The sequence below is a fragment of the Gasterosteus aculeatus genome, chromosome 13 (genome assembly GCF_964276395.1).
Source record: "Gasterosteus aculeatus chromosome 13, fGasAcu3.hap1.1, whole genome shotgun sequence".
NCBI classification, from domain to species: Eukaryota; Metazoa; Chordata; class Actinopteri; order Perciformes; family Gasterosteidae; genus Gasterosteus; species Gasterosteus aculeatus.
The window spans coordinates 8,365,291-8,392,280 of record NC_135701.1 but is presented as its reverse complement, the minus strand read 5'-3'; the positions used below and the strand labels follow the sequence as shown (position 1 = coordinate 8,392,280).

General features: G+C 41.7%; 1 protein-coding gene across 4 annotated transcripts in view; it reads left to right on the top strand.

The window, feature by feature from the left end:
* Nucleotides 1-26,990, top strand: part of grid2 (glutamate receptor, ionotropic, delta 2) — a 329,591-nt gene that overhangs the window by 242,248 nt on the left and 60,353 nt on the right. For all 4 annotated transcript variants that reach the window (XR_013452082.1, XR_005713926.2, XM_040195422.2 and 1 more), the window contains exons 9-11: nt 3,379-3,480; nt 8,236-8,433; nt 11,982-12,294. Coding sequence is in view for 2 of the 4 variants with exons in the window: in XM_040195422.2 (XP_040051356.1) it covers nt 3,379-3,480; nt 8,236-8,433; nt 11,982-12,294 (613 nt within the window). In the remaining 2 variants the exon portion in view is untranslated. The remainder of the gene's footprint in view (nt 1-3,378; nt 3,481-8,235; nt 8,434-11,981; nt 12,295-26,990) is intronic.

Below are 26,990 nucleotides of genomic sequence, written 5' to 3'. Positions count from 1 at the left end.
CTTATCTGGAGCTGTGGAGATTAGCAGAGGCAGTGGGCCGGTCTCGCTGCCATTTTAGGTCCTGACTCACTTGTGTTCGTCCACACACTCAGAAAAAAACACACACATGCAAATAAACTCACATGCAACGCTGCTTTCACATTTCCCTATTATATGAAAGTCAATACAATATGAATCTAGAGGGATAATGTTGGTATTCAGATAATGTAGCATAGCATAATTATATAATATTACGGATAATGCCATGGTCCTCTTACTTATTTAGAAATGGAGCTATAATGTTAGAGGACAAATTATGTTAGGGTATGAACGGATTCGTAGCTTTTCATAATATATATGGTGTCTGAGAAGTTGCAGTAATGTCCACGGGTCCTTCAACCTACAATAGGCTGTAATGGACAGAACTATAAAGTAATATTTTCTTGAATGAGGAAGATAATTTAAGCAAATATATATATATATATATATATATATATATATATATATATATATATATATATATATATAAATTATATATATATATGAGTTAATATTGTTCAATACTTTAATTTACTGTTTGTGACCATATTTGAGTTCAGAAGGATTGATGTGCTCGTCTGCAACGTTTGAATTGTTAAACCAAGCAGTCGCTATCTATTTCTGTAACGTAGATGTTTACAATGAGCGATTTTAATAACACTCAACTCGCTCACCTCCAGAAACTGAGCCTTTAAAAAAATGTGGTCATCATTTAATCACACCATTCAAAATCCACTATGTATTGTAATCAATCCATAGTGAAAGTGGGAGAGTAAAATTACATTTTCCTTTAATATAGAATGTGTGTACACTGTCCGTTTGTGTCTGTCTTTGAATGACTGAGTGTGCTATGCAGCCGCAGACAAAGCCAGCGTGCCGCTGATTGATCCCCTGTGTGATGACTGGAAGGCTTGACTACTTGGATTGATGATTGATGTTTCCCCTCATCTTTTTGAGTTTAAACACCGTGGGAAATGCAGCACGGACTATTTTCATTAAAGGCTGTTGCAGAATGTTTATTACGGAATCTCTTTTGTTATTTCTCAAATGCTCTTTTCACATTCAAAAAATGAACATTTGGCTAAAGGCTCTCAATGAAAACTCAAACTGATGCCTTTAATAGGAGCTCTTGTTCTATTCGCATAGTGCAAAGGAATCAATATTAAGTGCTTTGCTTAAGGGTAAAATTGCAGAAGATGGCCGATATTGTCAACACTGATACAAACCCACACCGTTTTGATTTTCTAATGCCATTATCTCTAAATGGTCTTTGTGTGCACTGCCACAGACTTCATTGGTAAGGCTTTGGGCTCCGTGCTCTACAGCTGAGCATCCTGTTAAAAGTGCTACAAGAGGCTTTGGTTGGCTGCGGTTCACTTCCTTATTGTACATTTCACTAGTTACTTTTTACACAAGCCTTAAGCCACAAATAACCCACACCAAAAGACAATGATTTCTGGGAGTAAACAGCCAGACAGGACAGCACACATTAATCTGCAACCGCCATTACAATTTGCACTTGCTTTATTAATAATGCTTTATTTATCCAGTTTTCCCTTTTCACTAAAAGCACTTTTTCCAAGTCTCACTACTTCTCTGTCTCTGTCATCAAACTGGACTGAGATGTGACAGATACTTGCCCCAGACCTTTTCTTTTTCTTTGGTCCATGTCAGCGGTAATGTAAAACATAACTTCATGCGCTATATATTGTGTGTGGCTGTATCCCGGTGAGCTTATGTCACAGTGTAGTGCGATATGCACGATTCAGTGTGATCACAAGCAGGTCTCTGGACAGCAGTTTGCAAATGTGTACAAAGTTTACCTGTGCATTCATTGTCTGTCTCCGTCATCTCCTGTCTTTGTTTGTGTGTCCTGTTTTGTTTGTATTCACTTTCTTCCTTTTTCATTTTGCACCCACACACATATGTACACTACAGTTACAAGAAGGGTTCACACACACAATCCTGCACTGTTTTAACGATGGATTTGTAGTGAGCAGAATACAATAGTAGTTTAGTTCCGTATCATAGAACTAAGCTAAGGTGGCTCATCTTCAGAGAAACTACGTATTACAAATGTTTCTGTTCTGCTGCACGTTATAAAGTAGAGAACAAAAACAAAAATATCCGGTTTAGGTTTTGAATGTGTGGGAGAAGAGCCAGATTCCCATTCTAGCTCCACATCTCCCCTCCCAGGTTGAAGGGAGGACGACATGTAACACGATCCACCCGGAGTCTGTGCATGTTACACAATTACACACATACAAGAAAGGTACCAGCTAATTTCATATTGCAGCAGTGTTCTAATGAAAATTTGATTACGGATACATTCCCTCAACACCCTCACAGGTGTTTCACGGAAGCCTCCTCTGCTCACATTGAAGGTGGTTGTGTCTCAGGCCTCGGAAGAGGTCTGACCTGGTGGGTGGACAGGGTCTTCTGAGGGATGTTCTTGGTGAGCCTCGTTGCCCCACGAGACAGTTTGAGACATTCACAGTCAAACATACAGATATCAGCCACTGCGTACTCCATCCTCGCCTCCCAAATTCTCAAATGAAGAACAAGCGGGCACTTAGGTAGGGTCGAGCTTGCAACTGCTATTGCAGAGTTCTGCTATAATTGTCATAGTCTGAGTGAGGGAATAAATCCCTCTGACAGAATAACACATTCAACAGTAACTTCAAGCTTTAGAGAAACATATTAGCACATATTTCCCTCTGCTTCTCTGGTGCGTTTGTGTTTTCTCTCAGCACAAATGAAGCCATGCAATGTTGTGTGTATCACAGTACACGTGTGTGGTGGTGCGTGTGTGTATTTGGATATCAGACAGCTAAATCAACTCTCACCACTACATCTGCAGGGAAAGCAGCTTGATCTAGAAACAATAACTTATTAAAAGCAGATAATAGGAAGAGGATTTAATGTGGTCTGGTATAAAAGACTGGAAGCTTGTTTGATAGTCATAGAAGTTTAGTTCATATTCATTAGGGCCCTTTGAATAAAATTGCCTTCATTTTCCAAAGGCACAGGGCATAGTGTACCTGGGGGGACACCTTGTTCAGGTAAATCATTTTCAAAAATGGGCCATTCTAGAAAAGTACAACGTTGAAGTATAAGGGATCAAGTAGATAGTTGTGTTTACAGTTACTAGGCAACTGTGCCTCGTAACTGTGTGTTCTCATTTCGGTTCTGATTTAGTTAAATACGTATTATCTGAAGTCAAATGTTTTGTCCCCTCGATGGGCATTTGCCTCTTTTCTTCTCTACCATTATTTTTGCTTGGTAATCTCAATCCATCCACCGTCCAAGAAGTCTGGGAATCTAACATGTAGCATGTTTGTTTGCGTGTTCACATTGCAGCTGGCAACGTGGGACCCAGTTCATGGCTTGAACGGCACACTGACGGACAGGAAATTGGAAAACAACATGAGAGGAGTGGTGCTTCGAGTCGTGACTGTCCTGGTAAGTACCCAACGAACTGTTTTCGTTTGTGCGCGTTGTGTTTGCTATTTAAAAATCTGTCCAGCCGCTCACTCCGAAAGATTGAAGACGGACTGTTGAGGCAACCGCTGGCACGTCACATTTCAGCCTTTTGCTCGATTGTCTCTCCGTCCTTTTGTCTGGTGTTTGTCCCATCCTTCAACTTTGTCTCCGCGGAGACATAGAGAAAGACAGGCTGTGTTCGGGAAGGAAAATGGCTGACACGCATTTATGAGACAAAGTGTCGAGAGGAAAGCGGGCAGACAGACTAGGCTGAATACAAATAAGCTGTAAGAAGATGAGCGTAGTAATGGCCTGACCCATCATCAATTCCTTAGCTTCCATTTTGACATTTGACAGCGAGATGATAGAGAACATCGGAGACTTTATAAAAGACTGCAGCTCCTTTTTCTCTTGACTGCAGCATCGATTCGAGTGCATCCCATGAGTGCTTTAAAGATTCACGTCTGTAAATTTTTCATATCCCTTCTTTGAAGTGAGAAGCAGGGAGGAAAGAGATAATGCTAGACATCCTTCTTTTTTTCTAAAGTGTTTTTGTTTCCCCAGGTCTTTTATTTGCATCATCTTTAAAAGGAAAAAGACAATGGATTGTGTATTTTGATGTTTCCCTCTCTCTCCTCGCCTGGGTTGCCCCTTCAGGTGTACATTATGTGAACATTTGTTACTGAATGTGCACACACGGTACATTGTCCTCTCTCCCCTTCATATTCTGCTCCTACTGGGTTTTATAATCGGGTGTTACCTAAGAAGACTGATGCCTCATAAGCGCCTAAAGACAAAAATAGATAGAAATAGTGTGAAATGTCCAAGGTGCTACCTGGATGCACTGTGATCTCTTTTTTTGTTGCCTGAGAATGGTTAGAGGGAATATCCTGATGTGTGTGTGTGTGTGTGTGTGTGTGTGTGTAGGTGTGTGTGCACACGATGGTAAAGGATTCTAAAAGGACCTTTGGAAAAGCTTGTGCCTGTGTTGCCGCCGGCCTTTCGCTGCTCTGATATGACTCTGTTTTCCGTCTGAAACGTGCGGTTGTAACAGACAGAAACAAACAAGCATGTGTGCACCCACATGTACACAAAAAAACAAGTATCTGGTATTTCTATTCTATCTCCCACGCTGTGGAAGGATATCAATTAGTTCATTGGTTATTGGATAATACCACCGTTGGGGCTAACTACTTTCAATCAATGCTATTGGTGGGCTGGGAATGTAATGGTTATTAAATGGACGTTAGTGAGGAATTACTATATCGCTGCAAACGTTTGTCATCGGTTCTCTGCTGTGCTTAGCGATGTATCCATTTTGTTCACACCGGTGTGAACAAAATGGATATTTTTAAACCCGGAATGGGATTTGGAGCTTTGAAACGGTTACATTAAAATGATGTAAAATAGACATAAAGTGGATCTTTCTCTTGACGTACCTCTCTGAAGGTGCAAAATCAGACGGCCGTTAAATTAACACTCACTGAATGTGCATATGTTCGTCATTCTGTTTTATACACCTCAGCAGTCGAGTTTTCATATTTCATCTTCTTTTTTGTAATACTCTCAACTCTTAACTCTTTAACTTTTAGAGTTTGCTTTTTTCAAATTAACCATATGTCTTACTTTGAGGCACAACTATTGTCATGATGAGAATTATTGAGATTATATAAAATTGGTTTAGACACTATGTTTGATTAAATTGTAGTAGCGTGAATATAACATCATCAATACAGATCGACCACAGATAGATGAAAGAAAACAAGGGAGAGGAAAATGAAGAGCCCCGCCGCAGACATTGTGCACGATCACTGACTTCACCTCCATGCCAAAGGTAGACACTCACATCTACCTGTAGCTGTTTGTACCATATGGCTGCACCATGTCCCATGTCGAAGTGTCCCTGAGCGAGACACCTAACCCCAAAGTGCTCCCCGGGCGCCTTTACTGGCAGCACACCGCTCCCACTGTGTGAGACGGGTGAAATGCATGGAATTTCCACAAGAGGATCAATAAATGACGCTTTACTTCTTTCTTCTTATTGATATTATTGTATGCTTTGACCAGTTGAACTGTTGGAAGGGAATGAAGTAAATGATAAAAATGTGTATTATCTCAAATCCCAAAGTACTGCCCTGATTGTCTGTTTTTTTATCAAACAGCAACTGAGGGATAATTGTCTTATGTCCCAATGTAGAATCTAATCATCGGTAGCAACCGGCATGGCTTTTAAATTGTTTTTCCACAATTTTACGGGAAACGGCAAATGGAGCAGTATTTGAAGACAAAGAAGAGGTTCCCTGGATATGGAGGGATGTGAGGTTGAACTGCAAGAAAGACCGTTGGGAAGTATTGAAGCCTTGATGAGTGGAGGGAGAAGAGGCCTGCAGACATACGTTTATGGGAAGTTTGCGACGTCCGGGTGCAGAAAGATAGCAAGTGGTGTGTTTCACAGCTGCCGAGTGGCAGGGGAAAGCAAGTGAGTGCAAAACAACAACAACAGAAAGAGGGAGAAGAGACGGATTAGCGCCACAAAACTAGAACACATCCGAGGAGGGTTTTTTCTATTTCAGTCGGAAAACCATTGACTGAGTATCGACCTGGCAGCTCAGAGCGAGACCAACCAGTAAGCAATAGGAGAAAAAGAGTCTCCTCAAAGTCAAAACTATATATATACACTATATGACGTTTTTGTGCACGGCCTGATTCATTTAATTCAGATCCATTAAAACGATATATGTGAAACAAAAGCCAACATGTTTTCAAAGATTAAAGACAAAAACAAAGACCGGTGACAGTCCAGCAAATGCAGGACGGGTGCTTAGTGGTGTCCAAGTGAGGGAGGGAGCTGTCTTGCAGTGCGCAGCCAACTTGAAATGGCATCTGTGTCAACAACCTTTGCCCTCGCCAGAGAACAGCGGGCTAAGCTCAAATCGTGGGTGTGGTTAGAGACACCAGAGGGACATTTTCACCGTCCTTTTCAGTGCACCACAAGGAGGCTTTGAAACATATACCCCGACCCGACGTACACACACCTACAATACATATCTTCTCTTGTATGTAGCTGCTATCCGTTTGGTGTTTCATATTTCTATCTATTAAACGTGTGTCCGCGGGCCTGTTTTTATGCATTCACATACATGTGTTGGGGATGGAAATGTTTTTACTCCAAATCACACAGCCGGTTTACTTGGAAAGCAATCAGTGTGGAATTCTGGATAGGAAAAAGAGAAAATGGAGTAAAATTGTCTGGTCACTTTTCTTGGGTACAGCTCAATTTTCATTCACGCGGTACTATTTTACTTTCCAATCATCATGTGAAATGGAAGAAAATACTTATTTCTGTTTTTTCTAACATATTAAGCCTTTCTTGCTAAATTGTTGTTTATTGCTTGGAATACACATAGCAGAAGAAGGGAGCCGCTAGTGCACCTTCATAATGAGCGCATGGAAGCACTAGTACATTTTATTAACCGACGTCAAACCTGTCCTTTCTGAAAGGACAATCCACCTTAGTTTTTAAAGATTTAAAGAAGCGGTTGGTGGAGTTCTGGGTGTTTCGGAATGAATGGGTGTGTATGTGCGTGGCTGTTCCTGCCTTGATGGATGGATGCTTCTGGTAAAAGGGGGACTTGGCATGCATGTCCACTCACTGCCTAATGGGTTATTGAACAGCAGCAGCAGCAAGCAATGTAATACGTAGCACAGTCTGCATGCATGTGTGTCTGTAGGTGCGTGCTTAATGTGCAGCCAGTATCCACTCAATAATACACAGGCTGTCATAAATCTGCGAGACATACTGGCCTAAACGTTTCCCTCATCAATGGGTATGTATTAAAGAAGAGAGAAAAAGAGGGAGGAGGGAGAGAGGGAGAGAGATAATTTGAAGTAGAGTAAATAACAGTTCCTCTCCATCTTAAAAAAATTAAATGTTTTTCATGTTTCTCCTTGCTCCACTTTCCTTAAATTGCCTAAAATGTCAGCGTTGTCTGATGTCCCTTTACCTCATCAGTAAACTGCCCTTTGGATGCTGTGCAGATATTGACAAACAAGAGGTTTGGCCGTCCCCAGCACATTTCAAAATGACCCAATAAAAAACAAATTTGCTGAATTGCAAGACGCGATTATTGATTTCCAACATTTTAATTCACTTTGAAATGTTAAATAGGCTATATTTAAATAAATTATGAAGCGTGGTTCCCTCTGTGAATGAAAAGAAAGCTGAGTAGGGAACTTTGGGGGAAGGGGGGGGCAGGCAAAATAAGATGGGGGTGTTCATCTGTACACCCAAATCAAAAAAAGATAAGCTTGGCTCGGTATTTTAGATACCAGGTAAAGCATAAGCATATTATAGCATCTGTTTTTGTACATTTGTCATTTTCCAGATTGCCTTCACAAGAACAGAAGGCGGAATTATTCCTGGTCAGAAGTTGTTCTTTTTTTACCATATTGCTACAGATGGTATTTAGTGTTCTTCAGTTTCCAAACCCTGTTATGTACATTAAAGTAAACGCTGTTGGTATCTCACACTACAACACATCTAATTTCACCTGTCGGAGACAAATGCTTAGTTTGGAAAACTTGGCTCTCACAAACATTTATTCAACCCTTTAGATGAGCTTTGGTCGTATAATGATCACTTGAGTAATTTGGTGATGTAGTGCTTGATTGACAGCAGTATTGATTTGCAGCTTGACTGACTTGCTCTCACGCTGATTGATCTTTGCCTTGCAGGAGGAGCCGTTCGTAATGGTGTCCGAGAATGTTCTGGGAAAGCCCAAAAAGTACCAGGGCTACTCCATTGACGTCCTGGACGCTCTGTCCAACTACCTCGGCTTTAAGTATGAGATCTACGTCGCGCCAGACCACAAATACGGCAGCTTGCAGCCTGATGGTCAGTGGAACGGACTGATGGGTGAATTGGTCTTTAAGGTGAGGAGAAAAAAAAAAACACCGGCATGAACCAACACACACAATAAGATTGAACTTTGTAGAACACTGGCATGGGATGAATAATTGAAGATTTAGCCTGCGGAGAGGATACCTTATGTAAATGGGAGTTATAGTTGCTTATTCATGCACAGTCACTATAAGAATACACAAGGAGAAGAAGCAAGCAGACACATGCCATCAGCATCACTTATGCCAAATAGCAGTATAGCCTCCTGCAGGTGGAGTCTGCACAGTCCCTTCATAACAGTCCCACCAGAAATCCTGTCACTTCAACGGCAAACATTGCATTTGATTACCGCAGGGCTGACTTAAACTTCTTCAAATTGGAATGAGAAATTCAGACACTCAGAGATGTCAAATTGGTTAAAAAAAAATACTTGATTTGACTCGCTTCAGGAGTCTTCAAGTGTTTGAGGCATGAATTCTGGCAGAGACCCGAACCGTTTCAATGAGAAGTGGAAAAGTGGCCATGGCGTTTCTCTAGATCAAGTGAAGCTATAAATGTGGTGATGCCACGACAATGTAGAGGTTTACAGTTCGATTGGCATGATAATCACATTATAGCCACCATAGCAAACTGGTTACTCGAGGTAGCCCACCGTTGCTGTTCCATTAGCAGATCAATCTTGTGTTCTGGCAATTGTTATGATAAAATTCCCCTTTGTCTGTCCGTGCTTTCATGTTTTCTAGTATCCCTTGGCAATCCGCAGGCTAGTCAATATTTGAATCATTTCCCAAAATACTGAATGTGTTTATTATAATCCACAAGTTCATCTTGACGGTGTCCCCCAGAAAAAAAGTAAGCAGTAGAGGAAGGACTGAAAGACAAAGGACCTTTGCAAATGTGTCAATTCTAAGTGGGGAAAAATTCAGATTTTCATCTTTAATACACCATGAATCAATTACATTTAGGATCAATATCTCTCTGAAGATCTCATCTTCATCTGCAAGATTGTTTTCACAAGTGCTCATTCCCTATGTTCTGCTGCAGAAAAGATGAGGCTTGTTTTATTCTGCTTCAGAAACAAATGCTAAGCAAACACACATGAACCCCTCTGCATGTACTGAATTGCTAATGGTTCTTCAGATGTTTACTTTTGCTCTTGGCCCTTAGTTCCTTAAAACATTCATTGAGTGTTGTCATGTGGCGGCCCGCCAACAATAACTGGAGCTCACCTTAGAGTCACGCAAATCTTCTTACACCCAAAATCAGAATCCAATCAAAACAGTAATGACAACAAAGGGGGTATTTTCTTCTTTTAAAACCTGAACTTATATTATCAAGGTTCCTTTATTATTTTGTTTGTGTCAGTATATGAATATTTAACAGTGGTAAGCCAACCACAGTTCTCAAGCGCTTCACAGTAAACCATTAAAACGTCAGGCAAAAGAAAACGAAATGTACAAGACAATACACAAGAATAAAAGTTGCAGTGCAGTTTATGAAACTGTCATCCTTTAATCTGGTTTAATTAAAGGCAGCAGCAAACAGAGTGAGTCTGCAATCCTAATTTGAAGCAGCTGAGAGTCTCAACAAAGTCACAGCAGATCAAAAATGTATTTTGGCCGCAAACCATTCAGTGCTTTATAAACCAACAGCAGGATTTTGAAGTAAGTGCTTTGTTGGACAAGAAGCCAGTGTAAAGACCCTGACTGGCGTGATGTGATCCACTTTCTTGATCTTAGTGAGGACTCAAGCAGCAGCGCTCTGAATCAGCTGCAGTCTGCATCTGAATAACCTTTTTACATTAGTCCAGTCTACTGAAATCCAGTTGACACATAAGTCTCTGAATCTTTGATACTTTTCACAGGTGATAATAGGAATTTGTAATTGTTGTATTCATATGGCTGTTCAGATTGAGGTCTGAATCCATGGCCCCAAAAACAACTACTTCATCTTTCTTTACTTTCCCCATGAACTATGGGTTCTCCTTCCATTGACAATAGAACAGAAAATGCAATGTAAGTCGCTTTGGATAAAAGTGTGAGCTTAAATGTTATGAATTATACCAGATAATTATTACCGACTGACCGCTGCAATCACGACGGCGATTCATCTCTATTCACAAACACACACTCATACGTGCCTATTTGATGCATATCGATGTGTTGTCTCAGCAAACAAGCATGTTGCAGGCCTTCTTTTTATATTCTTATGACATAGTTTAAGCGACATTTAAGGATTTTATCTCACTCAACTGTGAATTTTGAAGACTTCCTTTTTTTGGGGGCCGACAGTGTATTAAAATGCTTGTTTGTTGAGTCTGTGATTTGGTTTTGCTTTTGCTGCAGTGCTGAGGTTTCGCCTACAAAATCCCCTGTTGCACGCAGATGTTTGTAGCAAATCAAAATTTCACAAAATATCTGTAATATTAGCCACTAATGGCGCACATCTGCACCCTCACAACAGTCGAAAGCAGACTTAAAGATACTGTATAGGACATTGGGAGCACTTGTATTGCCTCTCAACTGCTCTCAGCACGGCAGCCAACGAGGACGAAACAAGCCATCACTCCCCATCTGTCAAATATCCAAGTTTGGTTAGTGCTCCTCTCAGTGTCTGACCATGAAGTTCATTTAGGATGTGTATTCGATGCAACGGACAAAGTGGACATAGCGTAACATGTGCAATATTCCACAGTCACATGTGATGACACGTCAAAAAGACAGAGCCGCTGTTCATCTGCTCTGCACAACTTAAACAAATTTCATTGTTAGTGACATTAATTAGCCAGTCAACTATTTTCTTTTCCTCAACTAAACTAGACTTAAACAGCACGCATGTGCACGCTGTCACTGACGCGCCGGACAGACACATGGAGGGTCATAGTCTAAAGAGCACTGACCAAATTACAGTGTTTTAGGCCATTGGTGTTGCAGGGTGGTGGTTTTGCCTTCCCTATGATGGTGTTGGTCGGGACAGCGCTATCAGCTGTAATTGTGTGCAGGTTAGGGGGATGGAGGGGGAGGGGGCACAAACATTTACAGACATGCGCTAAAAGCACCAGAGGCCACCAAACACGGAGCGGGAGCTTCATTTTCTGCTTCGATAGATTTATCTTAACACTGCAAATAGTTATTTATCTTGAACATACTATAAAGATTATTTTAAGCATCGATAAGGAAAAAAGTATTTTCTTTCCTAATTTACAAAAGCGTCAACATGGTTATTACCCTGTTCACATTTGGCATTTTTGTAAAACTTTCATAACATTTCCCTTCAATACCTAAATATAATAATTTTTTCTGTTACACAAAAACATTCGAGAGTCAAGTTTTGGTCAAGGGCAGCGACTGAATAAACGTAGTGGACCGAGTTCAGAGACTGTATTACTGCTTAATCTCCTGTCAGTGCCTGTCAGTAGGAACTTTTTAGAAAAACAGCTCAGATGATTAATAGTGAACAGTGAAAGGTCTTTTCACTTACTGCATGCAAAACAGAACTTGGAGCACTTGATCCATCACTGGGTACAGAAGTCCTCATTTTTCAAAGATTGTTTTCTCTTGTTCCCTTCCGCCTCCTGCAGCGAGCCGACGTGGGACTTTCTGCCCTGACCATCACGTCCGAGCGAGAGAGCGCGGTGGACTTCACCACGCGCTACATGGATTATTCCGTGGGGGTTCTGCTGCGCAAGGCTGAACGCACTGTCGACATGTTTGCCTGCCTGGCGCCCTTCGACCTGTCCCTGTGGGCCTGCATCGCGGGCACCGTGCTCCTGGTTGGCATCCTGGTGTACCTGCTCAACTGGCTCAACCCACCCCGGCTCCCCATGGGCCCCGTGTCCTCCACCACGCTGTACAATTCCATGTGGTTCGTGTATGGCTCCTTTGTACAACAAGGTAAGGAAACGCGAGATTAAATGACTGACATTGAATGTTCATGCTGCAATTGGAAAACACGACAGTAGTTTAGGAAAAAGATTTTTTTTTTTTTACATCACCATTATGACTTCATAACTTTAAGGGGATTTGCAGAACTGTTTCATTTGGAAACGTATTCGTTTGTAGCATTTTAATGGAGTAAATTGAGCCCTACAACCCAGAGGTATACAGAATTATTTGCATATTACAGTTTATGAGTCCAGCTGGTAAATAGAAGGTACAGCAGTGTTGTTGTTTCATATGTTGCCGTGGGGATATGAACTTTGCCAACAAACCAGGGGTCTGTTGGCAAAGGGGTCCAGGGGTCTGTTGGTTATGTGCAGGGGTCTGTCTCAAAGGTAAAATGATATGGAGATAATGGGAAGGAGGGAAAACAACACAATAGAACACAAATGTCTTATTGCTAAAGCAATGTGATGCCACAAATCTGATTATAGCTTTCCTTTGGGTGTCATAAGTGTGGATTGACGTTTCTCTTGTTTGAACACAATAGTGAAATGAGGACTAAAGGGAGGAGGGGGTTTGTTCCGCGTGGATTAACCAGGGTAGAATGACCTCACCCTGGTTTTCCACCAAAAGATTTTCCAGAATCCGCCGGGCCGATCTCAGGTGTGAGATCAGACAATTGACACAGAGGGAAGGATTTAAATCCCTGTGGGAACGGCGCCATGACCAGGAGAGGAAAGGTCGATAAGAGCAGGGGGGGAAATAGGCTCACGTAAAGGGGTCTGTTTTCCAAGCGGTTTGTGAGTTTTGTAGAGAATCTTTGTTGGCTACGGCGGTGCGACTAAATATGTTCTTATTCGTTGGCTCGTTTTGTACGTCCCACATGTGCGGTTTGCAGCGCGATAAAGAAATAACTGGAAGAACAAGTTATTGTCCACTCCGACTATCACGCTCCCACAGCACGCAGATCATTTTTATTAATAGCATTTTATTTTGCGAAACTTAGCCGTATGGTTTTTTTTAAGTTCCTTGTCAAATTTTTTCGGCCCAGAATAAGCAACTGATGAGTATTTCACCATTGGGTAAATAATCCGGCATCTTGTGCTGCAGCTAATGGTGGTAATAATGATGATGATGATGATGCATGCTAATTGCTGTTTAAATTCACATTCATTTCTCTTTTTCAATGTAATTAACATTTTAGTCATGCCATTTTTAGAGAGTAAAGGAAGAGAGAGAGAGAGACAACTGTACCCGTCCATTGTGCGTCTCTCTATATTCAATGTATTTTAGCTGTGTGGTTCTGTTAGAGGGAATGTGGTGTTCAGTGTGTCTTCGTGTCTGGCATCAGGGGCTTCACGTCCATGTGAGGAAAGCGTGGTGCTTCGGCTACAGGTAATTCATTTCTGATCTGGCAAGCCAGAAATATCTCTAAGAATATTAACTGAGCATGAACACAGTACTGCTGCAGGGATAAGTGGGCTGACCTTCACCTCTCTACAAGTCACCAGGAATGTGCTTTGCTTAAATCACGGGAACCTGCTGGTAAAGATCTCCATTTAACGTTAAGTAATTCCAGTTATTGAATGACGGAACCAGATCAGACTAATAAAGGTAGGGGTCATTTAAACAGAGAGAGTTTATAAAGTCAGTAGAATAAAAAGCGTCTTCTGCATTACAGTAGAAGAGCTGAAGTACTGCAGACAAAAGCTTCCACAAGCTGAGCAGAAGTCCTGATAAAGAAGTACTTACTTTATTCTGTGTTTTGAATGATTGTAAACCAGCAGGAACAAAAGGTGGTTGAAAGCAACAAAAAAAGAAAATGGTTTGTGCTTTGGACACGTTCATAAGTGGCATGGAATCAAAGTGTTATTCATCGTCAAAGATGATAATGCTCTTCCAATTACACCCCGTGAGGTGGATTAGACACAATTATTCACGCATATGGGAGACAGAATAAAACTATTAATCCATTTGACTGTTGGTTACAGTCATTCAGAGAATTCTATGGAATAGTCCAACTAAATTCAATAATCAGGCAATTCAATTTTGTATCCATTTTATTAAACGCCAACCTCAAAATGATACAAAGAAACACAACAGAAAGCCACCTTTAGGGAGATGGAAAAAAGCAGCAGAAACAGTGGAAAGAAAACCTCTGGCTGTAGAGAGAGGCGTCCGCACACATTTTATTAAAAAAATAGTGTCTGAGGTGCCCCCAGGTGTCTTTTACGCAGTGTGATCCACATCCACGGCACTCAATATGTGTGTCTTTCATTTTTGGTGCACGGCTGCACTCTGAGAGAGACCAGAAAGCTCAAGCGGCCTAAGTTGTCAAATGGACGGTGAACTCTGCTGTAATTGAAACGTGAAGGCGGGCGACAGACGCTGGCAGTCATATCTGCTGACGTGTAACCAGGAGGGACAGAGCGACTGTTATGCAAGCTGGACTTGTTGATGAGTGAGAAAAGCCGCGAGAGTCCCATCTCCTGTCCCACTGCCTCCCCGTCTCCCACCATCCGTCCTGCCGTCCCTTCACTTCCTCTCGCCGCTGCTCTTGACTCCAAAGTCGCGTCGGCGGCATTTGGGACCAAAGTGGAAAAGTCAAAAGCAAAACTCTGGTGTCACACTGAATATTTATTCGTCTTTCGCAAATCCTTCCCAGACTGTGTCTGTGTCCTGATTGCTGGTGTTCTCCTCTAATTACTGTCCCAAGCAGGGGGGGAGAAGAAAGTCGCTGCGGCGAAGCAGACTGTGTCTTTGTGCGCGTATGCAGCGCGTGTGCTGCTGTCTCTCAATTAGAGCCGACTTTGTGGAAAATGCTAACGCCGTCACACACAGACGCACACTGTGAATGAGTTGTTTTCACTGTATGAAATACGCTGCATAGACACACAAACACATCAGATTCATGGCCACAGGCCATAATCAACACTTTCATCTTTCCATCTGCTGCTCCAAATATTTCTTCTTTTTTTAAATTTTTTTTATTATTCTCCTCACACTTTGAGCCTCTTTTTTTTCCCCAACCGGCCCCTGCTGCGCTCATATCTCGCTGTATGAGTGAGTTTGACTGTGTGTGTGTGTGTGTGTGAGAGACAGAGTGTGTGTTCTTTTCACAGCCCTGTTGTGCCACCTAATAGAAATAAAAAACCAATTGTCTCTCTGTTTCCTCCCTCTGTCCTTTTTGTCTTTCATCCCTCAGTTCTCTCCGTTCTTCAGCGCTGTTGACTTACTGCTGAGTTTTCTCAATGTGAGTCGTGTTAGCATTCAGCACTCCCCATTTCCTCCCCTCCTCCTCCCCCACTCTCTCTTCCTCACTCCTCCACGTGTGTCCCCCTCCATCATTATCTCTGCTTCTGCTGTGCCGTGCTGCTGGGAACCCAACGTTATCATCATTTTCCCTGCTCTTTTCCTCGCTCTCTTCCTCTCCTTCTGCCTCCCTCTAATCCATTATCCCTCTCTTAACGACGGTGTTGTGCCGATGTGAAGTGGACCCAACTTTAGGCCGAAAATCCCTCCTGACTGCACCACCCGCCATCTCTCCGTCCATCCTCCCCCTTTTCTTCCTCCGGCCCCTCTCACTCTCTTTCTGGCTACAGAGATATGCCACTGTGAAAAGAAAACGTCTCTCAGCACTTCCATTAAAGTCTTTCTCTCGCTCTTTCTTCCGCTATCTGCTCTCTGGCTTTTGTCACATTCGCTTCCTTTTTCCCCTCCTGATCTCGTTTGTGCGTCCTGTGCACGGCTTTGTTACTCTCTTGCTACTCACTTGTTGTGTGGAAGTCCAGCTGTTATTCATTCAGCCCGTGTAACCTTTCTCACACACACACACACACACACACACACACACACACCTGTTCATCCGCTCACCTTAACCCCGTCCTCCCGCAGCGGGGAAAAGGATGAATGTATCAGGGCAAAGTTTTTCTTCGATTTACTTATTTATTTACTGAGAATTTTAGAATTTCTTGAGATGAATTATTTGGTTTAAACAACCTAGAAATAAGTTATTTCATTTAATGGGATCAAATGTATTTATTCACCAGTGTGCCCAGTTGAGCCCCTCGACAGGGCAGCTGATTGACATGAATAATAATTCCTTCACTAAAAAAGGGCTGTTGTAAGTAAAGTCATATTGGTAGATACTTTAAGGCTCCGAATACTTCCTCCACTATATGCCACACATTTAGAACGTACAACAAACTGATAATCGGGTCTGTACAGTAAGAGGTCCGTTAACTCTTTGTATTTTCTATTGACGTCAACTGGACTTACCCTCCTTGCTTTGGCTGCTGCCACCAGCTAAATGAGATTTCCTTATACATGTGGTGTCGTAATGTATGTGTTGTCTCTCTGCTGCTGTTATCTCTCTAACTGACTTCATCCTTTTGTTCTCACTCTCTCTACTGGCTGTTAAATGTTTAATCCTGATAGTTAAGTTGCCAGGACAAAATGTCTCCTGCTGTTCTGCTACAGTAAATGTCACTTTGGGCTCTGAGCCGCAGAGAGAGGGACGGGGACACGGGGACATGGAGACACGCTGCAAACTTGCTCAGTAAAAAGAATGTTTTGATTTAAAATCCATCAAGCCTCAGATTTCTGTGATGTTGGGAGAATCTCCCATGAAATATATTCCTGCCACAGCCGCTCTGAAGCACACTGCAATGGGCGAGCCTTGTTCCACCCGGATTCTTTTAGTAGAGTCCGAGAAGATGTAGCTAGCAAGCAGGGACAGTAATGAGGAGGGTGGTTTGATTGTAATACAAGCATATTTATTTTGGGCTCTCTGTTATTATCTGCCTCAGATAAACAGAAGCAGAGAATTCCATTTATCCAGCAGCGAACGCGCTGTAAAGGTCAGGCTGTGAGCAGAATACAGCTGAAATAAACAATGGATCTAATTGCTTCTTGATGGATGTTTTTGCACAGTAACTTTTCCCAGAATTGTAATTATTGTTAAATTGTTTCGGGCATCTAATGTAATCTATAGAGACTTGCGGCTTCGAACAACAAAAAAAACTCTCAAAATTAGCGATGAGAGACGCTGCTGAGGATAAATACGACTTAAAGACAATAGATATAAAGAAAAGGTCTACTGGTAGAGTTTTTTCTTTAACCAAAGATGTATCAATACATGACGTCATCATTTCTGTGTCAGTTACCTTGAGTGAATTACAATAAATACAAGATGAATGTGATCATTTATGTCAACAATGACACACACACACACACACACACACAATGTAAAAATGGAGCTCCAGTGCAAGTTCAGGCAGGAAGACTATACTCATGCATGCCTAAACCCGTAGCTTATTTCGTATAAATCACGCCTCACGCGTTCCACTCATCATTTCCAAGCAGTCCGTCTTCGGAGCTGTCAGTCAGGACATGTTTAGATCTGCTGGTCTTTTCTATCCAATGAGCACAACAAAACAATTGTATCGCTGGCCAACCATCCGTCTGCCGTCTCTTTTAAATGTGTGCCATGTCTTTTAAATTGTTTCTCTACGCATGCCTCCCCATCTCCACCCAATCTTCATTGACTTTATCATTACATATAATTTATTAATGGAAAACAATTGTCTTTCTTCATCTGACTTGCTCTGACAGGTCAGTCGAAAGAGCTAAAACAGCAGGAGAGCAAAGTGCTGCCCAGCGTGTTAATGTTGAGTCAGTCATCAAAGTGGCTGCTGAAGCAGGAGCGTATATGAATAATGAAGGTTGGACAGAAATACGGAATAGTTTAAGCTTTCTCCGTGTCCAAAACCAATGACTGGAAATAAACACTCCGAGGGGTCGAGAGAGGACAAGTGATGCAGACAGGTCTAGTCAGACGGCAAGGGCAACAATTTTGGCAAGATAAGAAAAAGGAAGCACATGTGATATTCTGCTGTACCTGATTTGAAAAGTGTTGAGTGAGCATGTTTGGGTCACATTTCAGATCAAAGGCAACTAAAATCTGTTTAATGTCCAGTGTTTGTTAGATTTTTTTAATTATAACTATAATTAAGTAAGCATCTATACGTTTCTAAAGTGTAATTGTCTCTATTCATCCAGGACATGTATTCATTGCATGCATCTGAACTAAACTGGTTGGTGTTTTCACGTTATCGTCGACCATATGATTGAATTTTTTTTTGTCACATGGACCTTTTTTCCGTTGCATGGGAAAGAAAATATGAATTTCCTTTGGCTTACTGAAAGGGCGCAGGGATTGATTGTGGCTGTATGTGTGATTTCTGTGGGTGAATTGGGAGCCCCCATATAGTGTATGTGTTCCCTCACCTGCAATATGTTGCATGGATGAGGTCAGATCACAGCACATTTTTTCAGCACAAGTAGAGAGGACAACAGAGAGAGAGAACTTATTAAACATATTCTCATAAGGGTTTGCGTTTTGCATTTACTCTCAGATCCCGATGAAGACTACTTCACTGCCCAATCAAACGGAAATACCAAATGCAATTAATCAAACTATTAGAAAAAGAAGCAAGGCTGAGTTTTAGAACATTGGAGGTTTAATTGCTGTTCGTGGCATTTAACAGTTTCAAAAATCAATATATTTTTAAACTCTAATGTGCTGATAATTCAAGTCATAAAGTCGCCAGCGTATTAATGTCAGCCGTGGTGAGGAACAGAGACGAAGAACAATGGGTCCAAGAGAGAAAGACCGACAAAGAGAAACATGCACGAAACACAAAGCCTCAACTTGATTTGTTTGCTTGTGCTCGTAAACACGAGATACACACCAAGTAGTCGCCTTCTCATTAAAGCTTTGCTACTCTTTCCACTGGCATCCTTTGATAGATCCTAAAACCTAAGATCTTACCTGGATACAACCCGTTGAAAGAATTCAGGACTAGGGGGGAAAAAAAGCTCTTTAATGAAGGTTTTTGTAAAGGACCTCTGGAGAAAATATAAAAGACGGTGTTACACTCCGACTAGCCGACAAACGGGCAGCTTTAAAACATTAGCGGAATGCAGGATGTTAATGGTGGAATTAAGGGGGAAAAACAAAGATCGGATCTGCGTAAATTGGCCCAGTGAGTGTGGAGATGCTGCTGCAGGGAAAAGGGGGAGACGAGATGAGATGAGATGTTTGAGAGGAGTGACGGAGAGAGGAAAGAGGAAAGAGGAGAGGGGGGGCATGTGGCTGGCGAGATGTGAAATATTGAGAATGACAGTGTTAAAATTGAATATGAGGGACTCAAACACAATCACTATCAAGTGAAAGAGCTTAGAAATGCCGGCGCACTCCCAGACTTAAGTATATGTGCACAGCAGGACACGCTGAAAACTGCTGAGCGAGCCATCTGTCACAAACTTACTGGTTTGATAGAACAAGACACGGTATGCATGCAGTCACCAGTAATGAGATGATCGGGCTTCTGCTGGATGAGTCCCCCGCGCTTCCTACGGAGGGGACTAACACGCGATTGTGTGCATGTTTTTTTGGCGAGAAAAAGAAAGAGCGATTAGAAGGCCCCGGGGATGATCTGTCGTTTTTATTGTGTGTGAGTTTTTTGGAAGCGTCGTGGCTGCTGTATGTTCCTGGCCCATTGTTCTGTTAGGAAGAGCTTAACGATTCAACATTAGTTGCCTGCCCAATAACTACATTCATCAACATGCTTTACAGACGAAGCAGCAACTTGCTAGTGGTTTTGTTTTCTCTCATAAAAGGCTGCTCAGGTTAGATTTGGAAACATACTTTCATTCATGATCACTTTTTAAATAACCTTTAGAAGTCATGGCCGCACACTGGCGTGTCCCTTTTTCTCTTTCCTTACTTTTAGTTTAAAGAAATAAGCATATTCATAAACAGCAGTGCCTCAAGATCACAAACACGTTTTCTCACGGACATGTTTGACTTCACGCTGTTGTAGCCATTAAACTAAACACAGATTGTATTGATCCGTATAAAGCAGGCGAGGAGGGAAAAACAGCCTGTAAATAAGCTCAAGGAAAATTCCCCTGACGCCACCATTTTTGTGTTCCTTTCAACTGTGAAAAAGGAAGCAAAAGTGATGATGAGGCTTAAAGAAAGGAGGAGAAACAAGTGTTTCTGTAATAAGTCCAATGTCAGGCAGTCTCTGCATATGGGACACGCACACACACACACACACGCACACACACACACACCTACAGACACACATATACCTACACTACTACATGCACCCGAGCAGCCTTTTTACCTCGGCTGTTCCGGGAGGGCTTTAGGAAGTTACCACTCCGAGCCCTACGTGCATACAGATGCAGCCACACGCTGGCAGAGGATAAGGCCGGGGGTTTATCGCCAGTCGTCACACTTGGCCCGGAGCAGCGTGGAACACCGGCGGCTTCACCTCCGTTCACTCCAGGGAATAGGAAACAGCTCTGCAGGGCCGAGAAGGAGCCACTTTTAATGAATGTTTACAAGCGATGGTGCAGCAAGCCGGTCAGAGAGTCTCTTGAGAGCGAGCGCATAAACACGTATGTGTGTGTGTGTGTGTGTGTGTGTTGAAAATAATTTGTATGATTTTAAACTAGTAATAGTTTTGAAAAATGAAATATTTGATCAGTTTTGAGGAATATTCTAGGCTGGTGTTGTGCACCTTTTCAAGATTTAAGAGATGTAATTTACACCCGTACAGGCGACTGTTAGTTATTCCAAATTTTGAAATCTCTCAACTGGCAAAAACATGATTAAAGTGTAGTTTGGTTAATTTGATCCGGACCAAGTGAGAAAAATGCACATTCTCATTTTACAACTGTTTCCCTTTTCTGTTGACACAGAATGTACTGTTTATTACAGACTAGTAACCCAAGCAGTTACGCAGTATGACAGGTAACTCATTGATGGGACGGTTTTCGTTGATTGTCATTGAGCATCATTAGCACATCATCAGGACCCACTGGGGGAATTCACCTTCCAGCGACTGTTCATGCAGCACTTTAAAACTTGGGATGTGTGTTCTCTGGGGTCGAAAAGAACACTTGAGTTAGCTCCGTTTGTTTGTTTGTTTGTTTGCTCAGCATTGGGGCTTGATTAAAAGCTTCCACACCAGCCCAATCAAACAGCCAAAGGTGAATTCTCTGTTTGCGTTCACATCAAACCTAATGGGTTTCATGTGAAAGCGTCTTTAGCGCTCCTTCATTAAGCAAAATAATACGTGGGTTTTGGATACACTCAAAGGCTTCTATCATCTGTGAACCTGGCAAACAGCATGCAACACAATTAAATTATCATTTCCAGTAAACAATAACTTGGGCTACATGTTTGGCCATAGCACAGCACAAATGGGAGCATACTACCCTCTTAAGACACTGTAGCATTTACCAATGTTAAACCATCTACCTGTTCGTGTAGCCTTTTTGGTCAACATTGCATTTCCAAGTGCTGTCCAGACAACCGACTGTATGTATCAAACTAAAAACAGATCGCAATGTTCTCTCAGGGAAGAGGGATTTGCAAAGAAAGAAAGAATATATATTTTTCTGTAAACATTTGAATGCAGCACAAACAAAACCCAATACACCAACGCCTGTGATTGGAGACACTTCATTTTGAGTTTCTGTTGTGGCTCCAAATACTGGAAGCCAGTGTGTGCATTTCATGGTGAGGGTTTGTTTGGCTACAGCCGGCTGCTGTCTGTGCACTATTGACTTTCCCTTTGTAGTTCTTTTCCAAAACATCATGATTACAAGCAAAATTTCAAAGCCAACATGTGAAAGAAAGAGAGAAAGCCTCTGAGAGCGGGTGAAAGAGAAACCCAAGCCAATTACTGGAAAAGTTGATAATCCAATACGTTTCAATTCTCTGTGAAGGGCCATCAAAACTCTACCTCGTCTTGTTTTTCTCCAGATGTGCTGTAGAACATGAACTGCACAATCTCCCACAGGGACAACAAGAGCACAAAGTGACTTTCCCTCCTTGCACACACCGGACCCTGTCCTCACATGCCGATATGTGCATGGTGAGCACACTCCAAAGCGCAGCTAAGTGGGGGAATCATTTGCATTTCAATCTTTTAATTTGCTCCCTTTTTGTGAAATAGAGCCAACTTCAATAATTTAACCGCAGTGAGCACAGAAACCCATTTCAGCGTTGCCCCTTAGGGGGGTTCTGTACAATTTGATTTTTTTTTTTCCTTCACAGTTGAACTTATATTTCCTATTCGTATTACACACATTGAGCTCTTATTGGTTTAACCAATGATCTGAACATGTCGACTCTGCAAAGATACAATTCAGGCCATATTACTCTCAAAACTCTCAAGAAGAATGTTCTCCCTTCTTTAAAAGTGCGGATTGACGCAGAGTTGAAATTTCAAACAGAGAAATTCCTTTAGACAGAAATCCATTCTTTGCCCATGTTGTGTTTAGACAAAGGAAAAAGATGGCTGTTAAAAACAATATAGTTTTGCGATGAGAGGTTTTTCATCAAATGCACTTAAGAGTAATAAAATGACAAAGACAACATATTGGCATATTGAAACGTTCTCCAGTGTTGCTTTTTCAATTGTTTAGAAATCCCATTTTAGGATATTGGTCAGTTTATTCTCATTTTTAAAGATGGAATGTCCTAATTGTGCGTGAACGAGCAATCCTCATCTTTTATATAATTTGGGTATTTTTTTCTTTACATCAGGTACGAGGTAGCAGGTGACTGCAAAGTACACCATCTGTGTCCTGCAGTAATGATGTGGAATGTTTACCCTGCATTCAACTAGATCAAACACTTGTGTCGCACCAACACACACACACACACTTGCACATCCATGCAGGCCTCATTTAATCCATTTAGATGATCTCTGGTTTGGTCTTCTGGCCGGTTTGGCTTTCTCTCTCTGACCCTCTTCCTCCCCCACACTCCAATTGGCTCTCGCTTCCCTTTCATCTTTTTCTGTTTTTAATTCTCAAGGAACTTCATATGGAAATATTAAAACATTAAAATAGTTATTACACTTAAAGTTTCGTAACCTTCATAATGGATACCTCGTTTGCTTACATCCTGTTTGCACATAAGTTGCACTTGGTTTCTTCCATGGTGTTTACACGTTTCTTTTCTGTTTGATCGTTAGATGCGTGTATTCAATATGTTGCTGCGTTACGATAGATGAGCATCTGTATGTAGAACACGTTACCACCATCAGAATCCAGAGCAATTTGTCAACATTAGAGGTGAATCATTGCCAATGTGAAATATTAATATGTCATGCATGAATATTAATAACTTGATTGAAGCAATTACCATAACACCAACACTTCCCAAGCGCATATTACACTTAAACTAAATGAAAATGATTTATGCACTAAATACTATACTACTATAGAATACAGCCAATCTACAATCAATATTAGATATTGAGAAATATACAAAAAAGGAGTGGGGTGATGTTTATTTTAATAGCCAAAACATACATTGTGATTGTGTCATTTGTTCATCATTTCTTATGTACTTCTATTCCATCATGTGTTGATGACGTTCTAAGCATGCTGGCAGGATAGAAAACATTATTAACATCTCCGACTCATATACCACATGCATCTTTGCTCAAATCCACATTGCTGCCCCGCTGGCTCCTCACAATGGTGGCGCTCGATGGCTTGAAAAACTTGCCAACCACATGGAAAATCCCTCTTGGCTCTGGCTGATAGTCAGAGGCATCAGAGGCAGCACATGTGCAGTGGAGAGCTTGAGGAGCAGGAGAGGTGCTGGAGGAGCGCTGCGCCTCCGCCCTCCTTCCTATTCTCTCCCTCGTCACCTTGTGTCCCCGCCACCGTAACGTGTCCCACCCAAGTGATTCAAGATCACCAGGACACCATCAGTCAAGAGGGATTCGTGTGCTAGGGGAGAAATAGACGGTGGAAATAAATAAATAATGCGTGCTGCCAGTCGTCAGAGGGCTCTGATGGCTAGAGGAGGTGCTTGCTCAGTGGTGAGATTTGAAGCTTTACAAGAAAACCTCATGCATATAAATTCCGACTGGATGTCCCCACTGCACTGCTGCTTTCAAAGCTGCACTCCTCTGGGGCTACATTTAACTGCAGAGTGTCAACAAGGATGGGGGGCGAGGGGTTGGGCGGAGAGGGGGGCGCTGGCAGAGACACACAGAGAATGCAGATGAGTTTCCTCATAGGATCATTTTGCCCTCCGTTCATAACAGCTCCTGTAATGTTAGTGACTCACTAATCGAACTATTTTGTCCAACACCAAAAAAAAGAGGAAAATTGCTGGCAGACACACGTTCATGTTTAGCAGTTTAGCTCTGATTCCGTTTGACCCGTGAAGCCTCGGACACTTTTTGCGTCAAACGAAGAACAAAAATCAATAGCGAACCAAAGTGCAGTCCAGTTCTTTTATTGTAGCGCTTTCACACTGCACCAAAATGGTTTGTAAAAAGGCTTTTCTAGGTTCCCCTGGCTTGCAATTTAAACTCATTCATGTGGTAATACAGTAGATAAAGAGGATTATCTATTTTTAGTTATTTTTCTCTGGAACATGAGCCCCAACGCCCTCCTCACTAACAGTGTAATATAATCAGCGCCAGGCATGCAGACTTAAATATTATTATTTAGTTGCCTGGAGGAAGTGTTAATTACACCACTCATAATTGCAGATATAGGTGATTAGGCCTTTTTAATAAAGCACAGATAATATGTTCAGTTTTGATTTACATAGATTTGAAGGTAAAATGTGTTTTTCTCGACTTGAAGTGAAATTACCAACTGGGTTATAAGCTGGAAGAGTTGTCTGCATGTGGTAAACGGAGTATATCCTCCTTCTGCCCTTTCAGTTTAAAAAGTAGTCAATACCATATGAGTATGAGTAAACATGTTTAACTTTTGATTGACTCTTCTTGATTATGTTTGGTCTTTGATAAGTTGTTTCTTTAATTAGTCATTGGTGCTTTGAACAGCCTCCTGTCTTTGAAAGGCTGGAAGCGTCATTATTTTTGATTGAAGACTAAAGGCTTTGAGAAACCATCTCTACAGAAGTCTGAGTGAAAAGATAAAATGTTTTAAAAAACAAAAAAATATGAACACTTTCTTCATATAACTGCGATATTGGCAAAAGTATATTGTGTCAGGTTCTTTAGAGTTTAGAACTGACATTTTAGGAAAGGGACAATCGTTTTTAGAAAAATCTCCCTTTGAAAGAGCAGCACTTCATCTTCACAGAGGACACTTGACAGAACCTTGTGTTGCTTCCTGACCATGAAATGCTGTTTGGATGTTAGAATACTTTGGTAGCTAAATGTGACCATGGAAAGGAAGGAATAATAGCAATAGATACTGGGGTTGTATCCGCCATCCTCCACCGCTTTTGTTGCCTGTATGAAACGGCTTTTCCAGGCTTCTTTTTGTAAGTAATGTGTATTTCATTGTAGCTCACACTGTCAGTAGCTGCCAGTAACTGCTATTGTGTGAAACATTGAGTCACAAATAGAAATCTCATGCAAAAAAAAAATGCTTTGACTTGGGCATTGGGCTGGAAATTTAATTTCTTAAGAAATGTAAATTCAGCGTAAAAGTCCTATAAATCGGCCTTTTTGTTCTCGAGAAGCCAGCGTGTTCAACCAACATTGGGGTTGGTTTAAACAAATAAGATGACTAATGTCACTTGCTGAGAGGCTTATGATTTATTTTCCACTTCACCCAGAGCGTATGCCTGCAGTGTCCTGGATCCATGGAATCCTGCAACTTCAAATCGTTTTTTGACATTTCTGCTTTGGATTTGTAGTTAATGTGAAGACATTACACCAACACTATGATCTCGCCTCATGCACTCGCAGACCAACCTGTTCGTTGTAAATCTGTCACTGTACAACTGTCTTCTAACCAGACACTTTTTACGGCTGTGAAAGAATAAACGTGTCCAAACTGTAGTAAAAAAAAAAGGTTGCCTCACTTTGTGGCAAGATTGCAGTTGTTGCAACTGGGAGCTGACATCAGCTGAACGTATTCCTGCTCTCCTTTCCACATTTGAAGCTCGAATGAACTGCTCTAGTATTCTTTCATCCCAGAATAACTGGAGTGTGACGCTGTGACTTTGAAGAGGAGACTCGGAAAGTCGGCAGCGGAAGTGTAGATTTAAAAAAAGAAAAAAAAACGATGATTCATTTGAAAGAGGTGGATTTTTCTGACTTGTGGACAGTCACCACGACCCCCCCCCCCCTCCCTCCCTCCCTCCCTCCCCTGCCCCCCTCACTGTCTAAAGTTGTAAGAAAGGAGAGCAGAGAGACATGTATTATTAAAAACATGGCTGCTGATGCAGTTGTGAGATAATTATAGAGGCACAAGTCTGCCCAAGTAGACACCTCTGTCACCAGACATCAGCTCAATAAACTAGTGACTGAAGGGGATTGTCCAACATCTGCAGCGCGCACTGAAGAGGATAGCGGCTCTTGTCTATAGGCCATGCACAATAACACAGCCAGTCCTCATCACCCATTTGTCCAGCAGGCCATCCCTTTGTCCCTCATTTACACTAAAATGTAGAGGTTTTCCCGAGAGAGGGTGCGTCCTCCGTTACACTGCTGTAATGCTCACTTTCCCTTCTTCTCTGATTGTCCATAAGAACAGCAACTGTACGTAGCACCGTGATGCAAAGATGTACTTTTCATCCATACACTTTTTTTTTATACATGCAGAATGGTAAATATTAAATTTTTGGCCATTGTTACGCTTCTTTTTAATCATATATTAATCAAGAAAAACACGTT